This window comes from Ixodes scapularis, unplaced genomic scaffold, assembly GCF_016920785.2.
Source record: "Ixodes scapularis isolate PalLabHiFi unplaced genomic scaffold, ASM1692078v2 PGA_scaffold5__190_contigs__length_132052651, whole genome shotgun sequence".
Classification (NCBI taxonomy): Eukaryota; Metazoa; Arthropoda; class Arachnida; order Ixodida; family Ixodidae; genus Ixodes; species Ixodes scapularis.
Window position 1 is genome coordinate 7010466 of NW_024609880.1, and position 20440 is coordinate 7030905.

At 45.6% G+C, this 20440-nt stretch overlaps 1 protein-coding gene across 1 annotated transcript in view; it reads left to right on the forward strand.

The window, feature by feature from the left end:
* The window catches only part of LOC121838036 (retinol dehydrogenase 12-like), a 95380-nt gene extending 80854 nt beyond the window's left edge, over positions 1-14526 (forward strand). The window contains exons 4-6 of the mRNA XM_042294009.1: positions 7177-7371; positions 12811-12920; positions 14329-14526. Coding sequence (XP_042149943.1) covers positions 7177-7371; positions 12811-12920; positions 14329-14526 — 503 coding nt within the window. The remainder of the gene's footprint in view (positions 1-7176; positions 7372-12810; positions 12921-14328) is intronic.
* Positions 14527-20440: the final 5914 nt, after the last annotated feature.

The following is a 20440-nucleotide window of genomic DNA, read 5'->3' on the forward strand; positions in this document are numbered from 1 at the left end:
CATTAATGTAGATTAAAAAAAAAAAGAAGGGGGCCAAGAACGGTTCCCTGAGGCACGCCAGACGTTACTGTGCTTGTGGTAGATTTTATATTGTTAATACAAATGTACTGAGTGCGATTAGTGAAGAATTCAGAATTCGAATTGACTACAGAGGCGTGAAGAATAATATATCTTAGTTTCATTAAAAGACGTTGGTGAGGAACCTTGTAAAATGCTTCGGAGAAGTCAATGAAGATGGCGTCAGTTTAAACATTGGAATCGAAATTTGAGTAAACGTCAGCTAGAAATGCTGTTAGCTGAGTTTCGCATGACTAGGACTTGTGAAATCCGTGCTGGTGCTTGAAAAGGAGGTTATGAGAGTCTAGAAAGTTTATTATGTTAGAGTAGAGAATATTCTCCAAGAGTTTGCATGAAACGCTGGTGAGCGAGATGGGACGATAGTTGCTGATTAGTTGGCGATCGCCTGTTTTATGAATGGGTATTACGTTAGCAACTTTCCAATCGGATGGAACTTAAGATAGTTTAAGAGATTGAAAGAATATGTTGCAGAGGAAAATGGAAGAAATGTGTTTAGTGTTTATTAATACCTTAGAGTTAATTTGGTCATCTCCGGAGCTGGAGGACACCTTCAGTTGATCTACTCCAGTACGGTCAGGTAAAATAGGATCTATAAAAGGGTGAATGGATTGGCACGAGTCGGGAATATTTAGCAAGCCTTCGTTAGTAAAGATAGAGCAGAAGAAATTGTTAATAGCAAGAGCGCCGTGTTTATCTCAAAGCGGAAGTCCGTCGTCATCTACAAATTGCAAAGGAAGTGATAGTGCCGGATTGATTATTTTTCGAAACTTCTTTGGTTTGGTGGTAAGTATTTTGGGGAGGTCGATACTATAGAATTTGGTATCGGCATGATTAATAGCGGATTTATAAGCCCTAGCGCATTCGTAGTAGGCGTTCCAAGAAGCCGTAGTGTTGACAGCTTTAGTCCGCTTTTAGAGTCTCTTTTTCCTGTCGGATTGACTATGAATTGTTTTATTGTACTAAGGGTTAATGTTATCAGATATAATACGGGTCAGTGGAATGAAACGTTCGATTAAGTAGATCATTTTATATTTGAATAGAGTCCAGCTTTTATTAACCGTTCTTTTCTAGAAGTTAACTGAAAAAGTACAATAAAACTCTCCGAGGTTCAAATTGAGAGATGCATAAACAGCTCTCGCGTAATTGCGAATGAATTTGCAGTAATGTGATCTACGAGGAGCAGAGAGAGAGAGAGAGTTAAATCGATGACGAGATGGTCACTAATGCTGGGTAAGTACGTGATGTTACTGAAGTGTGAGGGGTCTTGGCTTAAGCATAAGTCGAGTATATTGCTACAGTGATTAGTAATCCTAGTAGCTGAGTGATAAGAAAAGTAGAAATCGAAACAAAAGTCTATAAATTCTTGAGACAATGCGCAACTAGAAGAGAGGGCAGACCAGTCAATGTTCGGGTAATTGAAATCACCAAAGAGAGTAACAAAGGCGTTAGGGTATTTAGTTGTGATTTCAGAAAGACACTTATATGGCTTGGTCACAAATTCTTTATCACTATATGTCGGTCTATAGCACACAGCCACTGTTAAGGGGGTTGTCGTAGCGACGTACACCCAAACAACTTCCAAGTCGGTAAGAATCGATATAACGCGAGACGGAATTTGATTTTTTATAGCTAAAAGCACACCTCCCCCCCCCCCCCCCCCCCCCGCCTCCCTGGCAGATCTATCACAGTTATACACACGAAAGTTTGGATGCAAAGGAAAAAGTTCAGTATCAGATATATCAGGGCTTAGCCACGTCTCGGAAAGAACAAGGAAATCTGCGTTGCATGCTTCAACCCAGGAATTCACATTATCTCTTTTTCTTTTTTTTGTATCAAGCTACTAATGTTAGTAAATGAAATAGAATGATAAGAAGGTTTTTTACAGATATCACGGCGTTTTGCAGGTTGATTGGGCGACAAAAAACAAAATGAACGCTGGCATTGCTATGCAATGTTTTCCTTCACGGCACCAAGAGTGGCGTCAAATACATAACACTTATTATCTATAAATAGCTCATCATGACGCAGCTTGTAAGTTGTGCCTTTAGGCTTGGCAAAATCAAGAAGGTGACGGCGCGCAAGTCGGACAGAAATCGAAAAATCTTCACTGATACATACGCTTGTCCCTTTGAGCTTAAATTCCGACGAAAGAATGCCCTCTTTATCCTTGAATGATGAAAACTTCACAATTATAGGGCTATATTTCTGTGAATTGAACGCTCCCAAGTGGTGCGCTCTTTCAATTTTACTTGATTCGACATTCACGCCTAGGTTTCTGGAACACAGGCCAGTTACAAAGCCCTCAGACTGGGCCCACGTTTCCCTATCGGTGTCAGTGACGCCAAAAAATAAAAGGTTGTTACGATGGGATCTGCCCTCCGCGTCGTCACAACAAGTTTTCAGCTGCGAAAGTTCGTTTAGAGCTGTAGTAAGCTGAGGTTCGATAGGTGTGACGCTACCGATTTCTTTCTGCTTTAGTAAGTCGAGTTCAGTTGTTAGGTTGTTAACGCGTTCTTCTAGAGCGGAAGCAGATTTTTCGCTTTCTATATTTTTCTGTGCTAGTAGGTTTACCTCTTGTTGCAACAGACCAAGCCTACTCTGAAGCTTCGCGACTGTCTGCACAAGCGCAAGGAATTCATCCTCTTGTTGCTTGTTCATAGGGCCTAGAAAAGAATGAGTCGAAGAATGTGAAAGGTGACGGAATATCTCGCTGTGACCTCAAAGCTCAGCTAACCAAATCAGGTTTAGAAAAACAATTAAAACAGTAAAAAAACAACAACGTTGTGTGGTTTATTGTCTCAAGGCTTTTAGTACAACGTACTGCTATTTTTAAAGAAATATTATTGAGAGAAGTTGACAAAGATTCCCGACATCCGACCCACTTCGTATATAGGGTAATTTGGTTGTGCGCAAAAACAGACGCGAAGCGTTTCTGCGCGAAACGAGCCCGTGACCTCGGGAAACCCGCCACCGTAAACGACGGTGGAAGATCAATTATCGGAATTTACGACACCGACGACCTGTCGATGTGAATACAGCGGCGCATCTTTTCGGTCCCGGCGTCGGTTTCTATGGTTGTTTCTTCGCATAGGCGCCTTGGCCTCTTCGCATGCCTTCCATCGTTCGTGGCGAAGAGAGTTAGAACATGAGCATAGACCTTCATTGACAGCCAGGAGTGAATGCGATTCGCCGTGTCCTACGTCATACGTGCATCCACAAAACGAGCAGTTGAAAACGTCGGAAATTAACTGGACCCCGCCAAGAGGTGGTCGCAAACGTCGCCGTGCAAGCTTGGGGTGTTACGCTTCGCGTGACTGCGATGCCTGAAACGCCTCTACTACGACTGGTCTGTTGAACGTCCTTTTCCGTCCATGTTCTGAAAGGGGCCCCAAAATGGCAACAAATGGCGTCACAAAAGCCCGGAGTCTCGTGCTGTTGGATGTTGCAATCCTGGCGGTTGGTCGTAGAAATGCTGACGAAATGCTGGCGAACGTGTCACTGTTAGCACAGCGCCGCAACTCCTGGCTGCCGAAAGTATTCCGTGGTCTGACAAGCTGAAGAGCGACCTGCAGTAGAACAGGCCTCTGTCACGTTTACCACTGCTGCTGTGACGTCCCCAGGATCGCGGCCGGCGACAGCATGGAACTTCTATGACGTCATCAAACGGAAATCGAGGAACCATTTCCTTGGGTGCGGTAAATAGGCCAGGCGGAGGCGCGTCCCAGGCACCCTGCATCAGACTTGGACGTAGTTCAACTACTCTTACTCTGCTCAAACTTCTGTAGTTTAATTACTTTTCCGAGTAACTTGGTAACTTTCAATTACAACTTTATTTGGGTAATTGGTAGTTTAATTTAACTACGTTTTTCAGGTAACTTCTACTCAAGTTGCCAACTGCTTTCGAAATCTAGTGCTAATTTTGCTCATCACGAAACTTTGAGCGCAAAAATAAATAAGACGCCGCCAGATGAGGTGGCATTCCTGAACAAGGGGCCCTCTGACATTCCGTTCCCACGTACTTATACTCAGCAGCCATAGAAACTGCATCGCAGGCGTCCTTGGGCCAAGGTGAAAACATAACACCGGCGCGCACGGAAGCAGGAAGAGATGCTTAACAAGCCTTGGTCGGGTATTGACCATCCGGTAACGCACGCAGGCGCCGGTCCTTCAGTTGCAACCGTGAAAAACGGGGACACTCCGAGGGTCGTTGTTGTTTTCATGTTGTCTGACTTTAGTTAGTTCTGACTCGAGCGGTGGGTTCCACGGGAGACGCCACTGGAATGACCTCGCAGCTGGGCCCCTGTTCCCATGGTCGCCTCTTCGTCAGCGCATACTCCCTTGCAAAGCCGGAGTCGCCCGCGCACAAACGCAGACGCAGGTAATCCGTTCATGGGAGCACGTTCCTGCTTCCAGCTGCAACTGTACGGGCGACGATGTTTGTCCACACAATCATTCGCGTCCTTCCGACCTTCCACGCCAGGGAGACCTCCTCTTTATTGGAAAAGTTTTACTTGTCAGGCGCGTCACGATACCGTAGTCGTCGGTAAGGATTGCGAGTCACCCTTAAGAGATCCTTTTGTTGGACCCGGCGCAAGCGGCGAAGTATACTTCGTAGCGTAGCACCACTGCAACGAGACGCGCAGTCGTCCGGATGATCTGATCGTCGCGGTGCCAGACTTGATCCCTTGACTCCTAACGTCGTGGGAATAAAGAGGGGCCATTCATAACAATCTCAACTTGGTGAAGAAAAAAGAAAAACAGGAGCAGAGTTTGTTATAGAAGACCCTCTAGCCGCGGCGAACCTCGCATGTTTCGTCATGGACACCAAAGATGCCGACACTCGCTTACCCGACCCCGCACAGCCTATTTCTGAAATTCAACGCTGCCGTTCCATCCAGCGCCAGGGTGGAAGGACTTTTTAGCTTGTCTGGGGACGTCTTTAGGAGCAGATGGGGAAACTCTCCGATACGAAATTTTAACGTCAATTGCTTCTGTGCGCAAACAAACTATATTGGTGAAAACGCAAGCCATAAAATGACTGCATTTATTTTAGGCTCGCAGGGTTTTTCACGGATCAAAACTGCTGTTTATTTCGCTGCCTCAGAAATATAAAAAAGTAACTTCAAATGTAACTTCAAAAGTAACTCGCTACTTTTTACAGTAGGTAATAGTTTAGTCAGTTACTATTAGAAATGCGTATTTTCTACTCTACTCCAATTACTTTTGGCGTCGATACTTAGTAACTTAACTACCTTTTTTGAGTAATTTATACATGTCTGCCCTGCATAGAGTGACTGTCTGGAGAAAACTCTTTATACGTGGCTTGCATATGACGTCATTTCCGATGACCTCCAGAAAAAAGGGGAACAAGGAGCTCCCCTCTTATCAGGAGCCTCCCGGATTTGTTCAGGCGTCGCTATTTTCCTCCCAGAAGATTAGAGAAGGTTAACCTGTCACTCAAAATTCTTACAAGATCAGCTTCCCTCTCTTTCTTTTACATGGTGTTCAAAAGTATGCGATGTGACGTCAGTGCAAGGAGCCTATAATACGGTTGCATGAAACGCCTTTTCACTTCCGGTGAGGCGTGTCCGGCCACGTCGATGATGTCCACCCTTTTCTTCATGAGCTGGCATGTAGATGATAAGTTATTAGCATTTTTGTTTTGTGCAGTATAATTTTCACAAGCATGGCAAGTCGGCGACAAAACTCAGAACGACCGGGGACATGTTTGAAGCGCACTAAACCGTGCTCACACTGTTCTTTTTTTTTTTTTTTTTAATTTAACCGGCGGCATTTTTGAAGCCATTTTGGCCGCAAATGGGTAGACTTTTCTTATCACAGGCTCGTCTTATATTTGAGTGAGGACTGTTACGCATAAAAATCCACCACCAAATGATGCATCTTTCTCTTGCCCAATACTCAGGGTGACCCAGTCGGTCACGACTCGAAAAAGCTCGGCAATCTGGAAAACGCCTTCGCAGAGCATAGAACAACATGGGGCTACAGTTCATCATCATGGTGTCCGGCGAGATTTCGAGCTGGCGGTGCGTCACGTAAAACTGCCCTATGCGTCGAGAAGCCAAAGGAGAGGAGGAGCCGAGCTCTGGTTGGAACGATTAGTGGGTAGACTTAAAGCTTGCCGCTTTTGTCTCCACTGCACTTGTCGAACGCGTTCGATTGCAAAAGCTGAACGTCGGACGCCAGCGTTCTGCGTTATAACGCGTTCTACGACCGCAGTGGAGACAAAGGCTGCCAGCTTTAGGTTTACTCACTAATCGTTACAACCAGAGTTCGGCGTTCTGAGATCTCCACGCGCTTTCGTCTTCTCCTCTCTTTTGTGCTTGCTTTACAATTCACAAAATCACATTATATTTCACATACGGTTTTACGAGCGGAGAAGCTGCAGCATTCATGATTTCGTAAAAGTGTTCTCCATTAACAACTCACAAGACAGGGGGTCGAGTCGGGTGAACATTGAGTTCCCTTTCCAAATACTTTAGATAACCATGTGCTCATGTTGTGCGTTATCGAGTAAATAAAAAATAAAAGACATTTACAATTCCCCTGTAATGCCGAATCCGAGCGCAGCTCTTGAGGACGAGGAGGGGAGGGTGCATACGTCACGTAACGTCCCCATGACGCCCCCGCGACGTCGCGTGTAACGTCACGAGGGTAAAATTTTATCCTTAAATTTGGCGGAAAAAAAGTTTTACGCTAAATTTAGCGGGAAAATTGTGACGTGTGACGTACCACTTGGCGTTACGTGTGACATCATTTTGAGAAACGTTTCATAATGCATCGCGCGGTTCCGCCGACGCCGCTCAACCGGGAAACGGGCGCCTGGGAGCTGCGCTCGAAAAGTGGATATGCATAAAAGTGGGTGTTCGTACCCACAGTAACATCCATTGCTGTCACTTCTTCCACTGTGACGAAAAGCTTTAGATTTTTTGTTTCCGCGTAAGTTCACCCAACTGGCCCTCTGGATTCTTTTGTAACATTGTATTTCTCTACGGCGTAGAATTTCAGCGGAGAGATTTCTCCCAAATACTTTGCCCGTCTTTCACTCTCCCTCATTCCAGCCCGGTGAACTTTGCGCAGGTTTGCTGAAGGCGAGCGCCCCGTCCAGAGTGATCAACGTGTCCTCGGAGCTGCACCTTCTCGGCAGCGCAGAGCGCTTCGACGACAGGGCGCATGGGACACATCCCGTGGCAGACCCGTTGGCCGTCTACTGCGACAGCAAACTGGCCCTCGTTCTCTTCACGAGAGCACTTGCGGCGACACTTCGCGACAAAGGCATTTCTACTCGTATTTTCTATTCAACTCTAGATTCAGGTGACCACGGGTGATTGCCATAAATAGACGATCTTAGAATCGACTTGAGAACCCTTTTAAAGGAGTCCTTCATACAGGCAGAGTTGGTCACGGTGCACCACAAGGACCCGCGATCAATCGGCGCAATGTATGCGTTATGCGACGTCGCTCAGACGTTTGATGGCTCTTAAAGGTTTTTTCCAATGACTCGGCCACATCGGTGAAGGGCTGTCTAAACCAGGTTATTATCCGGTTTCCAAAAGGCAGAAGGCGGATATTTTTTGCGAGGTTCGGATCCTGGTGCGAGTCGGAAGCGTGCGGTCTTATTTCAACGACGCAGTCAGCGCATCGGCGACCGAGGCGGCCGAGGAAGTGGCCAGGAGCGCCCTAAACCTCCGGCTTCAGTCCGATCCATCCCGAAAAACGGCGGCCGGGACCGTCCGTTTGGTGGCGGAAATCTTCGGGTGTGTGTGGACGACGCACTGGCAGCGGGCGTAGGGTTTGAGCGGGATAGGGAAAAACGCACATCAGTGGCCACGGGCGGGAAAAGGAGAAAAAGCCTGATATTTCGTCAGGCACCTAAAATACTCACCGAAAAACAATGAATCGGTGAAACAAAATACCGCCCCCCCCCCCCCCCCCCCAATTTTAGGAAATATAAACTCCGAAAACACGGGAAGTGAGTTATAAATTATAGATAGGCGATACGCTTTTATAAAATAGCTCGTTGATTTGATGTTACAAATACCTAAATGCTTACATTCTAGCTCAAAACCGGAAGTATTTATTGACCATTTACACCCAGGCGCGAGCCTATTCTAACTTACAAAAGAAAGGGCCAATTTCTATTTTACTTCAAGGGACACTGAAGAGGATTTGAAAGTTATATTCGATGATTGAAATGGTCGTTACCGATTTACCCGACAACGTTGACCAAGGTTCAATATAAACAGGCACTTACGTTTTGATTGAAAACGGGCGATAGGGAGGCTCACGAGCGGAAGTAATCGTGGGCACGAAAAATATTTTCTATTCCTTTCCTGTCGGCCCGTAGGGCGGAGGATGTGTGGATCTGGTTGCGAGCAAGCAGTCGCGTAACGCTCATTGTAATGTTCACAAGTATTACTTTACAGACACTTCATCGCAAAACTTGGTTTATTAGGTTGCGGTTTTTCAGCTGAAATTATAGCACTGGCCAGGTGACGCGAGCCGCCGCCCATTTAAAAAGGTTCAGCTGAATGTATTCGTTTATTCATTTAAGCACCGCTTGGAGGGGCCGTGTGATGGTGAGATCGGAAGGGCCGGTGTTGAAGTCATGAGGGCAGGAGCGATCCCACCATTCAACCATTTAAAGAGAGGGTTATCTTCTGCACGTCTACAGCAGCTCCACCCTGCGCTCCTCCTGAACGGTCGAGAGTGGAGAAGAAAGAGCGCCTCTCAATCACGGAGCGAGCTTTCGGGGCTGTTGCCGACCTACAAGTGACGTTTCACTGTGCAGGCTAAATCGCTGGACAGCTATCGCCGGTGTTGCATAGCGAGCAATCGCTACACTTGCCCTTCTAGCCCACCTTACTCGCGCACCCAGGAGTCGTGCACAAAGAGCACAGGAGCCCTCCCCAGATAACAACCGCTACAGCGAGAGCCACGAGCAAATGTTTCTCTATGCTACGATGCCACGAAAAGTAGTTTAGAAAAAGACGCCGGAAAACCTGGTAATGGGCCGCCTCAGTGCTTCGAGGCAAAGCGCCGGCTTACGGATCTCCAATCGAAGCTTTCTACTCTAGGCCAAGAAGCCCCCAATCTGACGAAGGTCCACTTCGTTGAAGGCGTGTAACCGATCGGGTTGCACGTTAAAAGATCCCCAGGTGGCCGAAACTGATCCCCAGTCACCCGCTGGGGCGTGCCAACTGCCATTTGTTACTTCGACATGTGAAACCCCCAAATTGTACTTTCTGCTTAAACCTTTATATATTGCGAGAGTGGCACTAAACCAGAGCACCGCACCACTTAAAGGCGTAGCAGGTGATCGACCTCGATGCCTTTTGCTCAATTACACTCTTCGAGACGGTAGCGCCCGCTGCCGTCTCGAAGACCACGCTTTTGTGAACCTTCACTGAAAGGCCTCTAGGGCGTCACGAAATTTCTTCTAGCCGTGATTGCGGTGGGGTGCTCTGCTAGAACGTTTAGGAAATACCTTCACCACTGTAGCTATCTTCTGGTGATATTTTTTTTTTTTTTTGGGGGGGGGGGGGGGGGGGGAGGGGGGTTACCGTGTAAAAATAATTCGGTAATGACAGATTAAAAATAATAGTTTTTTATTTCACCAACAGGAAGAAAATGGAATTTGTTTCTTCGAGGCGCTTTTCATGGTAATATACCCGAGGGTTCTCCAGCCAGTGATTCGCAACATTATTCGGCAACGATAGCTTTTTTGAATACTATTAACGGGCTCAACGTCAACAGTGATCGATAATTCCTAGCTAATAATTATCATTAAACAGTCAGTCTTAATGGCCCTTTACTTCTTGCCCATGCACCGACACAGTCTTTACACAAACAAGACCGCTTTTCCCACATCAGGTGTGGACACTGCGCGTGCTCAAAAACCAAACTCAGAAGGAGTGAAGCGCCGGCGCCACCGCCACCGGCGCCGGCGCTACAATTCGATGTAGCCAATGGAGCCGCGCCAAAACTACATCATTATGGAACCCTTTGTCTTTGTTTTCTTGGTTTTCTATCACCATCTAAACCGACTACGCGCAGAAACAAAAAGTTCGAGGTACACCTAAGCACTTCTTTTGATAAGTTACAATTCTGCGATGTCCATCTAAAGCGGTTCTGTCAAAACCACCGATGTTCCTGACCTTGCACTGGCCAGTATGAAGAAACGACGTAAATTGACCATCATGCAGCGCTGTCGGAAAACAAAGCCTAATATTCATTTCGTTTGAAAGTTGTCGCGAGTAACGATTTTTGAACGACACAGAAAGAAAACAAAAATATCAGAAGTTTTACATTGACGTTTTGTATAAAGTCACTGACACACACACACAAACACAAACACACAAACATATATATATCCTATCATTTTCCGTCCGCACTTTTTTTCTTATGTATAAATGCACACGTTTTTCTTGCGTCACAAAATCGGACACCGAGAAACGTGCGCTTCTATAGACACATGCATTTTCTTGGAAATAGCAAACACGACTAGAGTGTAACAGCGCACAACAACGAAGACTAGGGAAAGGAACGAACAACACATGGCATGTTTATAGCTTTTGGTGTTGTTTGTTCCTCTCCTTAGTCTTTCTTGTTCTGCGCTATTGCATCTACATTATGTTTGACTTGCACCAACTAGCCCAGCTCTCAATTTTAATACTCTATACCACTTGGCAGTATTTCACTAGAGGAGGGTTATAGTTCTGTTCCCTCATTCATTGTAGGAAAAGCCTCTTCTGCATATCTTAGGCTGCAACAAACTATAGCGAAGGGAAGATACGAATGCCTGTTCCAGCACCCAGTGGGAACTTTCTGAGGGTTGTTTACAGACGCTGCCGAACAACAAAGAAGCGATATTTATTTCTATTTTTATTATATAGAATGCGATAATCCTCGAGTAGCCGGGGTAACATGTATGCTTGGGTATCACGGTATATAATGCAAATAGATATTGTGGACAAGCTTTGGAACTAGAAACGTGTGTACCTTTTGATCAATTATAAGTACTAAGACGTTTTTCAGTTCCTCGTTATTCTGAATGTCCCGTTGTGGGATATATGGGACTGTACTAATCCGTTTATCATAAAACGGTTGTCTAGCATTTCAGTTACACGAGTTATTGGGGAAAAAAACGGTTTTAGGAACGTGTAACCGGTAACCGAAACCGTAAAAAACTTAAACAAAACCGGTATCAACAGGAAATGGTAATCGTAACCGCAGCCAAAAATTATATTTTTCGTTTTAAGTCCTGACTTTAAACGCTTCAAATGGCACACGCTACCAATAAGGACTTTTAGCAAGCCGCTGCCGCGTTCCGAGTACCGCACTACCGGAACCCTTCGAAGCATGCTTTTAAGCGCGCGCCCAAGTGCACGATGGCCGCCGGGCACGCGCTTAAAAGCATGCTTTAAAGGCTCCGGTAGTGCAGTACTCGGAACGCGGCAGCGGTTTGCGAAAGGTCCCCAATAGGGACTTTTAGAAAACCGCTGCCGTGTTTGGCGTGCTGAACTACCGGAGCCTTTGAAGCATGCTTTAAAGCGCGCGCCTTGCGGTCACGGTACCACCCGGGCGCGCTTAAAAGCATGCTTCGAAGGGTTCCGGTAGTGCGGTCCGCGGAGCATGGCAACGGTTTGCTAAAGATCCCTAGTGATATAAATTAGAATCAAATAATCGAATGTGACATATAGCCTATATTCTATACTATGTCACCTAGTTTTAAGTTACCTGCATCTATAGTCTATTTGACTCTGACATCGAAGTGCTTAGACAGCTTATTTTTCGTGCAATTAAGTGCACTCTGGTAAGGCCCGGAAGCCACTGCTGGAATATAACTTCTATAAAACAGAAAGTGAAGAAATGCTTCAGAAATGCTCGTGCGCTTTGTGGGCACACAATTTCGTTAAAATGTCGGCGCATGCTTGTCGACAGTCGCCGCCAACACTTTACGCCACATAAGACAGACGACAGTGCATTGCATGTTCTTCACCTGCAGAGCATGAGCGAGAGGGTTGCATGTTCAAAATGTCTAAAATCCCCTCAACGCATCAAGGCTGGTGCAGATTATGCAAATTGGCTGGATTTTAGCAAATCGTTTTCGAATGCCTCATGTGCTTTCGAGGTGCGTTCCTAATGCGAGCTTCCGATAAAATCATTTCCCATTAAACACAATATGCTTCAACGCAACAGTGAAACGCAACGTTTACGCTCCCTGTTGTGCAATATGTTCGAAGAAGGCACATTTGCTGGCATAATTACTGACGACACGAATATCTTTATAGGAACCGTGATTATAAATAAATCTATTTACAACGGATGAGTGTGAGCCAGTTTTCTGTGTTTAATTGTAATACAGATAAAGTAGAATTTTGTTCGTACGAACATTAAAACAATTGAGGTCGCGAATGAGGGGCATATGCAAGCCAATCAAATTAGTAATCAGTCTAGCACTATGCCTAATTCCTACGTATTTTTATATCGACTTTTAATTCAACCTTCATGTTGCAGGATGTAGGTTTCAGACATATGAGTTCTTTATGAAGTTCATGAACAATATTCCTTTAAAGGTCACCTCATTTAATTCCACTCGGTTCTATGACGATTTAAAAAGAAGAAAATAAATTTTCATTTTTGCATTAAAGTAGCCCAGAAGCGTTCTGCCCCATTGCCGTCCTTTCAAATTGCGTAACCTTTCCTTCACAGGCGTGACTGTCAATGCTGTTCATCCGGGACTCGTGAGGACTTCTATTGCGCTGAACGCTCCCAGATTCATGGCATCCTACTTCTCTCTAGTTCAGTACCTAGGCGGGAAAGTATGCTTGTTTTATCTATGCATGGAGCAGATAAATGCTATAGAGTCGCTGACGACCTAAAAACCAGGTCCTGTCGAATCGTGAGCTTCTCATTTCCTATCCGCAGCAAATGAGATCGCGGAAGTAGCCGATCAATAGAGCGCTGAACGAATCTGAAACCAAGAAGTGTGTACAGGATGAGCCCCACCCGGCGATCCTTAAACTGTCAGCAACAATGGTACTGCAAATGCCGTGCCGCATTCTCGGGTGAAACATAGTTCTCACATGCTGTACAATGAGAACCGGATTACTATTGCTTAAGGTGGGGATGAAGAAGTAAGAAATAAATGCATTTACCAAAATACTAACTTAAAAAGCTGATAAATAACTGACACGCAACAAGGTAGGTATTAGCTTCATGATGATTACAAGTAAAACTCTGGTTTAAATTTATTTCGTGATTGCTTTGTGAAGAACGACCAGGATGTCCGAAGCATGGCTAAGTAATTACTTCGGAATTGTATCTTCAATACTGATACCTTATATTGTTGGAAATTGCAATTCAGATAGCGATGAAAGATCCGAGCGATAACGATACTTCACACTTTGTCAAAAATAGTTCGATACAACGTAAAAATTACATCTCAAATAATTGCCTCCGATTAGGCCAAGTATGCAATTTTGTTTTAGACTGGTCGACATATTTCTCAGCCAGGCCTTATTTTGCCTTTTGCATATTGCGCATTTTTGTTCTCTAAAAACGCTTAAGCGTGTTCTCGCACTTTCATAAAAGATTTGAAACTATCTATCGACAGAGTTTTAGTTTTATAATAGTATAAGGTACACTTGCAGCGTCTAAGGTCATTCGATCGCCACCACTAATTGCAGCCTGACCAAAATATTTTTATTTGTCCTAATATTTTGCATCGTTTGATGAAAGCTTATAAGAAAAATTAAAAATACTTGATACTTTCATGATATCTTTGTTGTCGCAGCAGTACTTTCTGGATTATTACCGCGTTAGCTTTGTCTTAATTATATAACAAACTACGGCTCTTTAAAAAAAAATGTATTGTTAATTCGCTCACTGGTTTATTTTCTTGCTATCTTTGTATGTCGGCCTCTACATATCACACGCATTTGATTCTTGCGTGCCATTTTCGTCCAGGTGGAGAGAAGGAGTGAATGAAGAAAGGAGAGAGTTTGCGAGAATAGGATTCGAGTCAGAAAGTCAGAGCCCTTCCTTCATTGGGCTTTGCAGAAAGCACGAGGTGAAGCGGACTGTAAAACTTTATCTCCTTGGCTACCGTATCAGATTTTGTGAGGAAACTAAGAAAATTATCATCCATTAAAACAAAAAAAAGAAAAGTTTCTGATTTAGGTATGGCGCACAGTCTGAAGCTTTTTATTTCGGTTCTGCCTGTTTTAGACTCCACTGGAAGGTGCTCAGACAGCCCTGTTCTTGGCTGTTGATCCCGTGGTTGGTCGAGAAACTGGGAATTATTACTCGGACTGCAAGGAAGGCTGGGTCAGCCGCAAGGCCCTGAACTTCAAGCTGGCTCAGCAAGTCTTCCGAAGCTCGATGAGACTCGTGAACCTTGAAGGAACCGACACTCCTCTCCTCTAAATGAAAATAAAATGGATACGCATAAACCTGACGAAAGTAAGTTTCGTCATTCTTATCCAGCTCGCTTGCACCTTTGCATTTAATTGCATTATACGCATAAACCTTTTGTTCAATTACACAAAAACCAAGGAGCACGCTGCGTGTTCAGTTTCACGCGCTGCACCTACCTGCTTTTGCAGTGGTTACAGTTACAAACAAAGGAATCTATCAAATATGGAACTTTATATGGGCATTCCGCGGCATTACATGGCTATGAATTTTAAAAATATTGTTAGCTGTGCAGGTCGCATCTTGAATGGTACGCTACACGTTTTACTTGAAGAAAGAAAAAATACGCATTAGATGCTTAAACCGTGCAAGAGTTGTCTGCCATGGGTCTACACTGGTTTACGTGGTGATGAAATATCTATGCGGTGAAGTTCAGGAGTTAGCCTGAAGTTCTAACGCACATGACTCAATAGTGACATACGACCACAAGCCGGTAAGGTCCAAAAGCTTGGTGCCTCTGGGCCTCTTGGTCGGTCACTAGGCAGACTTGGGCTCGTTACTTCAAGAATGTAATGGATTTCAATTACAAATTACCGAGCTTCAAATGTAATGGACTACCGTTACGAATTACTATCCCTGAAAAGTAACGGATCACTTCACTCGTTACGTTATAAATTACTTTCAGATTACTTTTCCCGTACACTTATTCAGAAAACAATATAAATCATTTTGATATTTTTCAAAAATGTTCCGAAGCACTACTTTCTATTTCACATACGCCCGTATTACGGTAGTCCTTGTAAAAATAAAATATTGTATTTAAAAGAGTGTAGATGCACTCCGTTCACCTGTAAGCGGACAGGGCACCGGAAGCCACACCCGCCATCCTGCTAGCTAACGGCATCCGGAAATGATCCCTGGAATTGTGCAGACTAAGCTAGCGGTGCGCATGCTCCTTAGAAGCGTCTACCTCCGCTATGAGATTCGGAGGTAAAAAAGCGATCTACGAAAGCTCCCTTTTGATTCGGGTGTTTCGCCTGCTATTTACAAAAAAAAAGAAAAAAACTCGGTTTTAACGTGGGCATTGTATAGCCAATGCAGAATGTAGATGTCCCAGCTTACCTTGATGTGTTTCCGTCGATTAGAGTTTGTTGTCCTTGGTGATGGCAATGTTTGTGTTTTTGGCAAGCGAATTACGCACTGAAACTCTAGGTTTCCTTTCACTTTAATGCCCTGAATTTCGAACATATCATTAAGAGATGGCCATGGAGACGATTGACACTCCATGACCGAAAACTCGACCGGTCAGAGAAAAAGTGGCGGTTACGGGTTATCGGTCGTTCATCGGTTCTCACTATCATACAAATATTTGTGGAGGCCAGGGGAGTGGAGGCCATAGAGAGCGAGAGAAGCGGTGGCCATCGGTTTCGCAAAGCAATAGAGGGTCACACTACTTTTCCACATTCACTCTCTCTCTCTTTGTCAGCACTCTTTGGCCTAACCCCCCCCCCCTTTTTTTTCCCCTGTATGTCGACAGTTGACTGTAAAGTAAGGGGGGACTCGACCACGATGCAATGGTGGCTATAAGGGGAGGTGTGCCGAACAGGAAATCGTTAGCATGCCACTTGTTCATGACGCCGGTGGCACCGGTGCCCTTCGCCTGGTGCCATCGGACGGCACACAATGGCACCACGCGTGGAAGTGCGTCCTGCATGAGCACGCGTAGTACAAGACGCTCTCGTGCCCCGCGCTCTCGCACAACACCTCAGACGCTTCACACCACGCCCCTTCGAGCAGAAATGCACCGGTATCCTGGCTACAGTGCTACTTTTTTGTCTTGAAGCGGCGGCAGCTGGAACTACCCAAAGACGCGGAGCGCTCGGCGCACCACCCCTTATAGCTACCATAACCATGCCCAGAGAAGTAAACCAAAAGAAGTATTGTCCAAACCCTCGAAGACGAAGCTCTTAGCCTCGCCCCGGGCACTTTTCGGCCGTGCCTCAAGAGTGTGCTAAAATATTGGCGACGTGCGCGACCGAAAGCGTCGCTGTGGTCGGCCTTCCACGATTGGCCGAACGCTGACTATGACGTCAGAAAGGGGATTTATCCATGACGAAATAAGAGGAATGAAAAAACTTTAATTTTGACGGTGTTGGCAGTGTTCCCTTGAGAGTGCAATGATTTCAAGCTTCCAACATGCTATTTACAAACACCATCGAACTTGCTGTTTGCAAGGTAATGACGTCACAAGGGGGAACCATAGGAGGGCGCCACCAAAACAACTCGCCGCTAATAGTAGCGCACATCATAGACAAAGTGAATTCGACCCCCTCGCCCGAGGCTACATCGTCCGTTACGAGAGTTGTGTACCCGTGAATCGGAGGGGGTACGGACCCGTATTTGATGTCTGTGCAGGTGGCGGGAGATGTCGAAGAAGTTGGAAAGGGTGAAACGGTGAAAAAGACGAAAACAATTAAACATGAAGAGCTTTGTCCTGCCCGAGAGAAGAAGAAAAACACGATGGAAGGCGACGGAGGCCTACTCGGTGTTGTCTTACGTGATATTTGTCCTTCGTATACCATGCTTTGCCCGTTTTTCTAGCGGTTCTAGTGACCGGTCTTACAAGAAATCGTGTTTTTTTTTCGGCTATTTTCCCCTTCCTGATGTTCCCTCTTTTGTTAAACTTTCTCTATGCTGCTGAATGTTCTGCTCGTATTGCTCCAGTTACTGTATTATGATCATACTTTAAGAAGTAACGAGTAATAAAAGTAAATCTTGACCAATATTTTGTAACGAAATTACATTACAAATTACTTCAGAAAAAAAGTAACCTGGTTATTACAAAATAACTTGAAAAAGTTATGGATCACATGTAATCCGTTGCTTGTAACGAATTACTTCCCAAGAGTGTCCCTAGGCAAGAAAGCCAGCGAGATCGCCGACCGCCGCTATTGGCCAACGCCGCTCTGCGAATCGCGGACGTTCTCGCCAAGTGTCCAATTAAAAGCCCAAATTCAAAATGGGGGAGTGGGGGGGGGGGGAGTATTGTAGACAAGGTACCTGCATTTTGCTGCAAGCGCTTTCGCTCCACGTGCCTCAAGCCGTTGTGCGCTCAACCGATTGGTCACCTACCCTAGATTTTATTTATAAAATATTGAAGCTTTTTTTTTTGCACAGGCGGATCCACTTTACATTTTTACTCTATTTATATCATGTAGAATATAAGCGAAATTAATAATTTTGAAAGAACTTACACCCGCTTTACATCCCGTTTTCCTGGGATGATTTTTATGTCCCATTAAAGGGGCGGTGCAACGATTTCCGGACTTCGGAAAATTAACTGCGGGTATTACTTTGTGTCACCTATGAAACGAAATGAAAAGCTACCTACTCGTGCGCGCTAGTTTTTATTTAAAAATTATTAAAGAAATCGAAGCTGAAAGTGCCTCTCAACTATCCAAGTCGTCTTTTGAGCGACGTACGCTGGGGAATCACCTGGTTTCCCGTCGAGTTACGTACGGTTAGGTTAAGTTAGGAGGCTATGGGGAGAGGGGTGACCTGAAAGGGTTTCATTTTCACAGCGGAGCTGTAATGGGCTAGTTTTCCCAGGATCATGTCCGCCGCGAAGAACTGAAGACACCGAGCTCTGGACACCTACCGCCATCTATGAGCCACGGCGGCAAGCCACGTACCTGGCTTCCGCCGTTGCTCATAAATGGCGGCAGCCCTTCCACTCTGGCTTGCCGACTTGCGGCCGGCTATTATTTTCCATCGTACAGCTCCGCTGGTCTTCATTCTTCACCAGAGTGGAAACGCTGAAAGTTTTTTTCGTTTCTTTCTTTCTCTCGTTTCATTCTTTTCTTTTTTTTTTTGTCTTTCCTTTATTTTGGCTTGTTTTCCGCCTTTTTTCCTTGTACTTTTTTACTACTTCTTCTGCTTATCACATTCCGGAAAGTCAGCCAAGACCCTGAAGGGAAGAACAAAGTAGTCGAATACACAAGAGTTGTAAGTTCAGCGCGTGTGCTTGTCTTTCTGTGTATCTGGTCCTCAACCTACTGTAATCCTGACCTGCCCACAGAAGGGCCCCCTACGGGGCCAGCTGTCACTGGTAGAGTGCCTGATTTCTCCGTTGACGGCGTGCGTTAAAGGTTTTTCCGGGACCCACACGCAGCTCACAGCCTGCCTTCCCTGCGGCCTCCCACCCCTGCCACTAGCTGATTACCGCTCTTCCTTCTATTCCGCAGAGGGTACACATCGCCGCAGAGCGGCGCCAGAGGCCGGTACCAATACGTTGGTACCGGTACGTTGGTACCGGTACCAGAGGCCGGTACCAACGTTTTTCAATGTTGATCCAATCGCCACTGTCTGACTGATTAGGGGGCGAGGGGCCGGGGCCAGGAGGTAGAACCGGATTGGACTACAGCACCGAAGTGCTTTTATGTTTTCAGGCCCTGCATCTTGTACTTGAGCTTGAACCGTAACGATCCACCTATGGTATGGTTTACTGCTGCGTACCCTATTGTATATCGGCAAGTAAAAAGATGGCTGGAGGTAGTTTTCATGAAGTTAAAAAGAGAGAAAAAAATGCAATGTTAAAAGGAGTGAAAGCAAAGCCTGCGTCTAGGAAGGTTTTCAAGGTATGAACCGGCCACAATGACCCACAATGTCTTCTGAAAGAACTGAAATAGGCTTCATGTGTTTATTATCAAACGTATCCCAGGTAGCATGCCAGAGGAAAGCCCAACTTGTGCAAAGGTCTGGCAAACATAAGCGCCCAACTTTGGCGCAGTTAGGTTTTTGCACCATAGCACTCATCAGTGCCAAAGTACGCTGCCTAACTATAGCCTTAGTTGGGCGATCCTAGGGCATTACAAAGTTTGGCTCTTCTCTGGTACGCCAGAGACGTGCCAAAGTTGGTGTCATACTTGAGCCATAACTGCCATAGTAAATCCTAACCTGGGAATTCGGGGCATGCCAAGGTTTGGCGTTTCTCTGGTCTGCAAGAGGAGCGCCAAAGTTGGTGCCATAGTTCAGCCATAACTGCCAGAGCAACACCTAATTTTGGTATTTGAGACGTGCCAAAGTTTGGCTTTTCTCTGGTCCGCCAGAGGAGCGCCAAAGTTGGTGTCATACTTGAGCCATAACTGCCATAGTAAATCCTAATCTGGGAATTCGGGGCATGTCAAGGTTTGGCGTTTCTCTTGTCCGCCAGAAGAGCACCAAAGTTGGTGCCATACTTCAGCCATAACTGCCAGAGCAACGCCTAATTTCGGTATTTGGGACGTGCCAAAGTTTGGCTTTTCTCTGGTCCGCCAGAGGAGCGCCAAAGTTGGTGCCATACTTGAGCCATAACTGCCATAGTAAATCCTAATCTGGGAATTCGGGGCATGTCAAGGTTTGGCGTTTCTCTTGTCCGCCAGAAGAGCACCAAAGTTGGTGCCATAGTTCAGCCATAACTGCCAGAGCAACACCTAATTTCGGTATTTGGGACGTGCCAAAGTTTGGCTTTTCTCTGGTCCGCCAGAGGAGCGCCAAAGTTGGTGTCATACTTGAGCCATAACTGCCATAGTAAATCCTAATCTGGGAATTCGGGGCATGTCAAGGTTTGGCGTTTCTCTTGTCCGCCAGAAGAGCACCAAAGTTGGTGCCATACTTCAGCCATAACTGCCAGAGCAACGCCTAATTTCGGTATTTGGGACGTGCCAAAGTTTGGCTTTTCTCTGGTCCGCCAGAGGAGCGCCAAAGTTGGTGCCATACTTTAGCCACAACTGCCGGAGCAACACTTAATTTGGGTATTTTAGACATGCCAAAATTTGGCTTTTCTCTGGTCCGCCACAGGAGTGCCAAAGTCGTGCCATACTTGAGCCTTAACTGCCGCAGTAAATCTTAGTTTGGCGATTCGGGGCATGCCGAAGTGCGGCTCTTC